The following is a 9,813-nucleotide window of genomic DNA, read 5'->3' on the forward strand; positions in this document are numbered from 1 at the left end:
GAGCGCAAATGTACAGTTCAAAAAAACAAAAAAAAATTATTTTTATAATAAGAAGTGGGTTTTAAAAAAAAAAAACTTTTTTTTTTTTTTTTTTTTTTTTTTTTTTTTTATCTACCAGTGTATGAATAATATCTAGACATCTAATTTCTACCAAAACCAGCGTGTGATCTGGTAAGTGATGTCAGTCGGCTGTTTTTTTTTTTTTAACTGTACATTTGCGCTCGTGACTGCTGCGTCCGTGAGAAAAGCAGACGGAGTGACCTCGCTGTAGACAGACGATACAGAAGGAGCGCAGGGGCCACTTCTGCTTAGGGGGAATCCCTGGCATGGTGTTTCCTACTGAGCCGATACAGAAGTGAGGCACGGCGCAGAAAATACGAGTCGTCTGAAGTTTACTTCAGGGCAAAAATAAAAAAAAAACAACCTGCGATCAGTCTGCAAACTCCACAGAAAGCTGCCGTCGTACGACACAAAATAAATGAGACATAGAATTAGCATTTAAACAGGAAGTAGATTTGAATTAAAGTGGCTAGATTAAAACTGTTTATTATTCAGAGGGTTGTATGGGACTTCCTGTAATGGTGCATTTAAGATGCTGCGTCTGGCCACAAAACATACTTTGACACGTAGTCCTATATATTAAGGCTAACCGTCGTTTTCGCTCGTCGGTTTCTGCGTGTGCTGGAAAATTTTGATCTCATGCATCAAACAGGGCTGATTTTTCCACCTGTTTGGATCAGCAAACTCAGCAAGCTAAAAGCAACACAAGGCTGTCGTTCAGCTGTAACTTCAACACTTTCCACCACTCCAGACTAACTCTGCGATTTTCTTTCAGTCGTAACATAAATGAGAATGATCAAATTTGCCAAAAAGGAAGGAACAATTAGGTGGCCCATTACTGACGCAGTTGGGCGCTCTGACGGTTATTTGTTCCCCCTGATGAGTAGTTGAACAGAGAACTGAAATCCCATTTTTGAAACGCCAGCTCCACAAAACAAGAAAAAAACGATTAAAAAAAATTGATTCTCTGCAGTTAAAATTGTGTTTGAAGAGACAGGAGAAGTCCACCCCCATCCAAAAAATCCCAAAAAACAACAACAACAAAAACATGTTTTATTGGAGCGTCAACAATGTATGTAAACAAGTTGAGAAAAAAATTCTGGGAAAAAGCAGAATCGGAGAACATCTTGTATCCTGCAGAGCCTCACATCCTATCATTATCTGCATTTTTCCTCCTCCGTAATTAGGTTCTTTCTTTATTGCTTATGGGAAGAAGGATCAGCTATAAGGATGTTTTGAGCATGATTAAAGTTAGTCATAATGAAGTGAAGATTCACTGCAAAAGGATGTGAAAAACATGATTTTTTAATTCTTTGATGGTGACAGAATGGTGCCTTTAGATCTTAGCTAAATCTTCACACATGATAAATCCTCACTACCCTTGTCTCCAGTCAAAGACATAAATGATGTTGCTGTCTGCTATGTTTCGGAACATGTGGGATCTCCATAAGTTGAAGTCAATTTCTGTGCTAAGGACCAGGCCCATGCCTGCCCATTAAAGTAATTTGTGGGTTAGGATGCAGCTGTAATGTTCAAAACTAAAGTGCAAAGCAGTCGAGGTCGCTCTTGGTCATGTTTTGATTTTCCACCTTCTTGCAGCAGCAGAAATCATGTTAACAATGCAGGGAGGGGTCTAAACAAAACTTTTCTTTCTTCTTCTGAGTCACCCCCCGAAAAAAGCAAAGCAAACCTGTGATGAACCTTTAAATTGTTTGACTTATTTTCATCTCTGCTGCAAATTGCCAGCGTATTGAATTTGGTTGCTACATAATTTTAGGTCGATGCGTAAATTAGCTCACAATGATGCTTGTGTTTTTGCTACGGCCCTGGCTTTACCACTTTATAGGCCCAGAGACCGTCCTGTGGTTTAGGGCGTAGGTTTTAAAGAAAATTAAAAAAAAAAAAAAAAAAAAATTAGGAAATCAAGATAGTGGCTTTACTTGAAATTAGTCATCTTTGATGGAAACCAAATGTATTTAAATTAGTTTTTGGAATAAAACCCAGTCGCGTAATGTGTGAAGAAATGTGTGCACAAATATTTTTTGCAATTATTTTTCATCTCATTTAAATATACAGTGTCTTGTAAAATTATTCATACTTCATTAAGGTTTAATTGTTTTGTTTTTTCAGGAAGACATCAGTTTCAGGTTTTATGCTAGGATTTCCTTAAACTTGGATTGTTTTCATAACTCATAGTCCAGTAGATTTGGTTTGATTGGGGCCCAAAATTACAACATTTGGTAGTTTTTCAGCTGTTTTGCTTCCACACTGCATTATGTCAAACTAACCAAACACTTTGAAAAACATGCGCCCCCACGCCCCCACCATCTACTGAAGGAAACAACACAAAAACATTTGAAGAAGACATGAATGCAACTTCCTTCTTCACAAAGAAAAATGGAGTGGCGTCAGATTTTAGAGATTGTAAGATTTCACTTTTGCCACTGGTGAAAGACCACAAGCTATTTTCCCCTCTAGTGTTACTCGCATCGCACATTGGTTTTGGTTGTATTTACCCAGCATGCCCTGCGCTACTGTTCACTTCCTGCTTTTGGAGTGGTCTGTAAGAGTTTTATTGCACATTCACACCTGCAAACGGACTGCAGTTTGATCAGAGCAGTCTAACGAGGACTGGGGTGAAAGCACCCATAGGTCCATCGGTCCTCACATGACTCGCTTCCTGTCCTGCTGAAGAAAAGCTCCCCGCAGCATGATGCTTCCACCACTGGGAACAATGAGGGCAGAGTGCAAGGTTTTATGTTTATATATTTAATTCTTTGATTTAAAATGTGAATAAAATGTGCGAATGTTTGTGAAGATAGTTCAAGGGGTGTGAATACTTTTGCATTTGTATTTTCCTCCAAAACAAAATTTCCTGAAACTTAAAGAAACTAATTTCCATACTTTTCTCCAGAGCAAAGAAAATAAAGTTATTTTTGTAGATTAATGTGGACGTCCAGTCCAACGTGACCACACCAGGTCAGCGCTTAAGTCTTTACTCCAGATGATTTGGCCAACGTTAGCTTCACCCTCGCTCTTCTCTAAATTTCTTCAGCTCCACTGCACATTGCAGCAGGATTATCCTCCCCCTACCCCACATCTCCACTAACGTGTACCCTTGTTGAAAGAAGCAGCTCGACCTTTCAGAGCAAGTCTTTTAATCAAAAGAAACCTTATGAAGCCAATTCACTCTATCAGATCGGCAGCAGAAGAATTTGGGCAGTGTGGTCGCTCGCCGACCACCAGAAAATTATATTTACAACAACACTCTAACCTTGACCGGCGCAGGATGGAGCTCGACGCTTTGAGCCAAAATCGGGCGGATCGGGCCAGGCTTTGGGATCAGTCAACCACATAATCAGTACACCCCTCTACCTCGAAGCCATCACACTTGCAAACCCCTAAAAGTGTTTCCTATAAAGTTGTGTTGACAGGAGGTGGAAGCAGTGAGACGGACTGGAAAGTAAATAAGTACCCAGAAATACGTTTACAGCCCTAATCAAGTCCAGAACCTTATTTCTGTCCCATATGCCTTCAGAGTTTTATAAATACATATTATATTCTGCTAAATTGGAGACAGGGTTTCGGTGCTCTGTGGTCGTCATGAGTTTTCTATTATTTGCTTTCGCTTTAAAATATTGAAACTCTTTATATTTGGTTACAGCTTTCAGTCTGCTACGCCAGTCTTTTTCATATTCGGGCCTCTCACTCAGCGGGGCTTTGACTGGACTCCAATCATGCATGTTAATTCAACAGAAAAGAACAAAATCTTCTCCATATGACTTGGTAATCAATTCAGCAGAAGCAAGGCATGTGATCTCGCAAATTTTAAGGCATCTCTTTTGACGGAGCTACTGTGCAGGGGGCCTTTTTAAAACGATTATTATTTAAGTAAGCCGCTGAAAACACCATTTGAAACTTTTGTGTCTGGTGAGAGAGATTCTTTCTGGTGAGGATGATCTGCTGCCTTCTCTGCATTGGTGGAGCGAGCTCTTCAAAAATAACCTCGCTGCTACTGTGCTGAGGATTTCTCTCACTGAAATTCTCACTTCCATTCATTCAGCACAATAAGCCAAACACATAAAAATCCTTCTACTCTAATAAACTCGAGACCTTTTTTTAGTCTGCCACAAAAGGAAGCTGGCTCCAGAGCGCGTACCATGAATAAAAACAGCCTGCAGGGGGAACACAGCGGCCCTTCCAAGCAGATGGGAAATGAGGTGACAGAAACTGAGCCAAGGATATGACCCTCCACAGAGGCCCAATCTCTGCTGCTAACAAACCAGGTTTTCCACCTGATGTAAATACTCAAAAACTAACCACAACCATAAATGTTACGACTCATTTTTCTTTCTATGGAGCCCGCGTCTTTATTTATTTAATTTCTTTCCAGAAACGCTGCTCTGCTTGAATTGTGTGAGGGTTAGCAGGTGTAGCCTCATTGTGGTTGTTATCAGCGAAGTGCAGCAGCTCCATGAGTCTGCATCAGATTAACACCTCGGCGAGGCGCAAGCATGTATGTCTCCTTCTGTCTCTCGCAACTCGCTAACTGTCAAACTTTTAGCTTTTTCTTGTGCTCGACAGAGTTAAACAGCACGAGAAAAGCACTGTCTGTTCCCTTGTGTGTATGCATGCGTGTGTGTCTTGTGCATTTTTATTTGTGTGTAGTTGTGTGTGTCTCCCTGAGCTTTCAGCGGAGGACTGAGGTTTCTGAGGTGAGGCGTCCTCTAGCTTCTCACGCGAAGTGCATCTGATGTTGCACATCACACGCTTAGATGTGTGCACTGTGAAACAGGTTGTGATATATAAAAGAATTACCAAAATAACACTGGAACAGCGATCGTTGTTTTTGTGCTGATAAAATTGATGCTTAATTTTCCTTTTTAGATTTTTTTTTTCTTTCTTTTGGCTTTTTTGAAATTTGAGAGGTACCGCTACATGAAAGCAGAAAAGATCAAGATGATTTTCAGAGTCTGTATTTGCACACGTGAATTTGATGTTGTGCTTGGTTTGTGCTTCCTGACTTCTGAGGAGCTGAGAACAGCGTTTCCATGAGCTTGATTTTTCTAAAACTGCTTCTATCCGCTTCAGCTTGAACCTAAAAAGGTCCTATTCCTTTGCATGTGTGACGCACCATTCTGAGTTGTTTTGCTTGCATGTGGTAGCCCCAGTTTAAATGAGCTCAGACTGAAGTGGATGATTTAACATCTCTTGGCCTTTTTGACTTCAGTTTCAGTCCCCTGGCTGCTGCGTGGATTTTAAAATAAAATTGCACATTCGCTATTGATTTCGGTCGCCGTTTTGAACGCCCTGGCTCTTGTTTCCCTTTCTGACCCCCTGTCTCCAGTCCTGCCTTACATCTTGAAATCAAAATCAGATCCCCGCGAACAAAAGCGTGATAGACGGCACGCATGAAACCTGACATTGGTGGTGCGCTGATCTGATGAAGAAGGGCACAGATCCAGCAGATAAAGAGGACGGGTGGTAGAAGGGGGGTGACTTGGAGCCGTGTCATGAGGAAACTATAAATGCCTGCAGAAGCTGCGAGAACACTGGAACATCATCTGCCGTCACTGAGAGGATATCAGAGGATTGTTCTCACGTGAGGCACAGATGGGGAGTCTGACTGCGTGTATGTGTGAGGCTCCGGAGATTTTTAAGATAAACTCTGCAAACAATTATGAAGTGGTAGTGCTTCTCCTGTGGCTGTCTCTAATTAACACAGCTACAAGGCCTTAATTGGGAAAGGAACTTTTTTTTTTTTTTTTTATCCTCTGCTGTCTTTCTGTGGCTGAAAAAGACTGAAGCCTCCACCATAGATTAACAACTGAAGTGTCAACAATGCCTAGCATTTCTTTTTCTTGACATTTGGCACAGCCTTGCCAGCCTTCTTCCTCTTCTTGTTAACGTTGTTTGTGAGCAAAAGCTGTCTGATTGCAAATGCCATGGTAACAAATGGTTTCTTCATTAAGGACAGCCAAGTGCACTCACCTCACCGCAAAGACCAAAAGTACCTCCTGGAAGCAAGGCACTAATATGTTTTTCTTTTTCTTTCCTTTCCCTATTCGCTCTTTCATTGCATTGCCGTGTTCCAGTAAAGCAGCCAGTCACATGGAGCCTCTGAGCTCGTATTCTCGCAGAGAGTTTCACTTGATAATGAATGTCTGTGGTGAGAATCCCATTATGGAGCTACTCGATCAAGCCTACAGAAAACACAGAAGCTGAGAGGCCTTTATGGAACCATATCAGTCAAGTGCAAACCAGATCCTCTTTTTTTTTTTTTTTTTTTTTTTTTTTTTGGTATAATCTGTCTCAGCACATTAAAGCAGTATGAGGAAAAAAAAAAGAACAAGGACGTGGATCAACTGTCTAAAGAAGTTGAGAGTGGGTTAGATGCGAGGCTGGGCTAGGGGCTCACCTCTAAGTAGGCTGCTGCTGTAGTTGGAGAAGGAGTCAAAGATGCTGTTGGATGCCATGACAGGACAGGACCGTGTCTCCAGTCTCCACCAACCTTTGGAAAGAGAGGACGAAAGCAGAATTAAAACACAGAGTGAAACAGACGAGCACGGGAAGGAAGGCGAGCCTGAGAGGGCAAGAACTCCTGGAGCTCTGTTTGCAACCAAGAATCTTTGGGTTTTCTGACTACCACAGGAATCCCAAGCCACAAGCTTGCAGAGAGAGCAGCAGCATGTGCTAGCAGCAGCACCAGAACGTGTTTGAGCGAGAAATGCAGGAGAAAGAAGCAGCACTGAATTCTGAATGGCACTGGCGGTGCCGGAGCTCCCAGGTGTCCAGGTGTGGGAGGTGGACTCACCAGGGCTGGAGATGAGAGAAGGCGGGGGCCCACGCAACAGAGCGGTCTGTCACTCAGCAGGCCGACACTCCGAGGTTAACCCGCTTGTCTGACAGCGTGGTCTGCCACTTTTCTTTCTCTTCCTCGGCGGCGGTGGCCTGACTGGAGCTTCAGTGCTAGTAAAAGGCTACAAGCCACAGTCTCTCTGCATCCTCCTCGCCATCCTCCACACAGAGAGACAGACGCACTCCCCTCCGTGAGTGGTGGAGCCCACGTCACATGTCACATGAGGTCACCGGGCCTCTCCCTCCCACCCTCTCCCTCCCTTCTTCTTCTTCTTCTTCTTCTTCTGCTGTCTTTTGGCTTTTTTTCTGTTTTTTTTTCTTTCTGTTTCGTCCTGTACTTTCCACACTTTGCAGACTTCCAGTACTTACTCTCACTTTTTGTTGGTTGTCCGAAGTTTTGGAAACATTTTCTTTTCTTTTGAGCTTAAACCACACAGAGGCCTTCGCCGCTGTTGAATGTCCAAGGCTCTAAAGTAATTGTAGATGAACCAGTGAAGCAGTAAAATGTTAGAAGCTCAACACAGCAGAGATGAGAGGCACGAGATTGAAAGAAGCAGCTTTCGGAGACTAATCTGAGCAACCCTGAACTTGTTGCTGTTGACAGTGTACGCATGTCCTGTGCTAGTTTTATGTTTGTCTGACTCACTGCACATCTGTGTTAGTAAGAACCGGTGGTTTTGGGCCCGCAAAACCTCCACCCTCACTTACCACTTGATAGTATCATAATCTTAGTCTCATCAGAAGCAGCTCTGCCTGTGCCTGGGTCTTTCCCCCTTTCTCTGAACAGTTACCTTCCAGTTTTCTCTTTTTCATTTGTTTTCAGCTATTTTGCCTTGATTGACTCTTATATGTCAGCATAAATGCAGTTAATGCAAAGTTCATGCGGATTTGTGTAGAAAAAAAAAGTTTGCGTTTCCTTAATGCCTTTTTTTTTCTAAACTTCCTTTTGCAAGTATTGAAGTATTTGCGGCCTACTGTAGCGTCTCGCACCGAATGAAAGTACAAAGTCAGCTAACCTGATTGTGGTTTTCACACTTTTTCATTTTCCAAATAGAATTTAAGAATGGAAAAGAGCTTCACTGACGACTTGGACTGCCAGCCTGTCTGCAGATGAGATACAAACAACATTACTTCTTTTACAATCATTATTATTCGCATGCCAGTGACGACCAAAGTTTTCCAAGATGCACTGAAACAAAAAAAAAAGTCAGCTTAAGTCAGTCAAATTAAGTGAGACGCATTTCAGGGTGTAGAGACCGGGGATGGTTGGGAGCAGACGGCTCCGCTGTCTCTGTTAATAGTTTAAATGCGCAATTAAAATATTGTGGTGAGCAGGGGGCTCACCCTAGACAGAGATTGGGGAAGTTTCGTTTTGCAGCTTCATGGAGAATTTCTCCCTGAACACATTTCGTCTGAGTTCATGTGGCAATTATCATTAGCTCATCCGATCAGTTGCAGCTTCACTAATTTAGCAAGAAGATAACTGAAGCGCAAATTAAACTCCTAATCTAATGGAAAGAGACGGAACAATACAGCCAAACAGGCTTGATACCTTCTGAAAAATGCGACTTTTTTCCAACTATTTCTATTTTATTGGGCATTTCTGTGATAAATAAACACAAATAAGTACATAACTCTGACACAGAAAGAAAATAGTGTGCTGCTTTTTAATTAATTTATTTTTTTTACTACAAAGAATCTGAGATATGTTTTGTGTTTATATTAAGTAGAACCGACTTTTGCTTACAGTCTAAGTTAAATTTCTTTACCTTAGACTAAAATATCTCTTTGCATTCACCATGACTGGATTCGTTATTTGCACCTGCTGGGAAAAAAAAGCATCTCAGTTTAGGGTTGTGACTCTCATAGCAAAATGTTTGAAGTCTTATCTGACCAGAGCATCTATTTCCAGGTTTGAAGCTCCTAAACGCCCTATAAAACATTAAATTATGCCATTTATTTGATTTTTTTTTCTTGCAAGTTACAATAAAGTCTAGATTTGTGGAGAGTGAGGCTAATTGTCGTCTTACTGACAGACTCTTCCTCCTGAGCTGTGGCTCTTTGGTGCTTGATGTCTGAATGCAGTTTGTTTGGATTTTATGTAGGGATATCAGATTAAAGGTAGCTTAGTGTGCACGCCTTACTGTGTGGATGAGGGGTAGTTGCATCACATAAACTCCTAATTAAAAACATTGAAGTTACTGAAATACAAAATGGCTCCAAGGGTTGTGATCAATTTTGCAGTGTACTATAAGCATTTTAAATCCTTTTACAGCTTTTTCACTTTGCCTTGTTTTGCAATTCAATGTTAACTTGCAAACTTGTATTTCATTAAAAAAATCAGTAGCAAAATGAAAAAAACTCTTCTAAAGATTTGACTTCCAGCATTCCAATATTAAGCCATTAAACAAAAAAAAAAACATTTACTTCAGGATTTCCTCACGAGTTATTTGGTAACAGTCCGATTGCTCAACATTTACACAGAAATTATGGATGTGCGGGGCAACAAACATGCTGCCAGAGTTACTTTCATTTTGCTAACTGTCCTCCTAAACTACACATATGTGCGTGTGTGCGTGTCTGGGTTCATGTCTGTTTGTGTGAGAGCTCTCAAATCACTGGCATTTGCAGACCTGTGGTCTCCACACTTCCCTTCTCCTTTCTCCTGTCTCTTAGTGACACAGTGACCACGTCTGGCTGTGGGACAACAGACCCAAACCACCGTCTGGTCACTCATGTGACCCAGTGCTTTCCCTAGAAACCTGTATGTGTGCAGATCCATAGGTTTTTCGGTTCTGTTTCCCCTGCCATTGTGTATGGACGTCGGTCCGCGTTGCACTCTGCTAATTGTTGGACCGAAGCTTTGTTTGTTTGTGTGTATATGTATGCCATGTG

General features: G+C 41.7%; 1 protein-coding gene across 1 annotated transcript in view; it reads right to left on the bottom strand.

Annotated features, from left to right (window-relative positions):
• runx3 (RUNX family transcription factor 3) overlaps positions 1 to 7,113 on the bottom strand; it is a 59,651-nt gene extending 52,538 nt beyond the window's left edge. Inside the window, exons 1-2 of the mRNA XM_015034024.1 lie at positions 6,875 to 7,113; positions 6,479 to 6,571 (exon numbers count right to left, since the gene is read on the bottom strand). Of these exons, the coding sequence (XP_014889510.1) occupies positions 6,479 to 6,536 (58 nt within the window). The 5' untranslated portion in view covers positions 6,537 to 6,571; positions 6,875 to 7,113. The remainder of the gene's footprint in view (positions 1 to 6,478; positions 6,572 to 6,874) is intronic.
• Between the last annotated feature and the right edge of the window lie 2,700 nt (positions 7,114 to 9,813).

Source organism: Poecilia latipinna, unplaced genomic scaffold, assembly GCF_001443285.1.
Source record: "Poecilia latipinna isolate Pla-1442-1.1 unplaced genomic scaffold, P_latipinna-1.0 Scaffold285, whole genome shotgun sequence".
Classification (NCBI taxonomy): domain Eukaryota; kingdom Metazoa; phylum Chordata; class Actinopteri; order Cyprinodontiformes; family Poeciliidae; genus Poecilia; species Poecilia latipinna.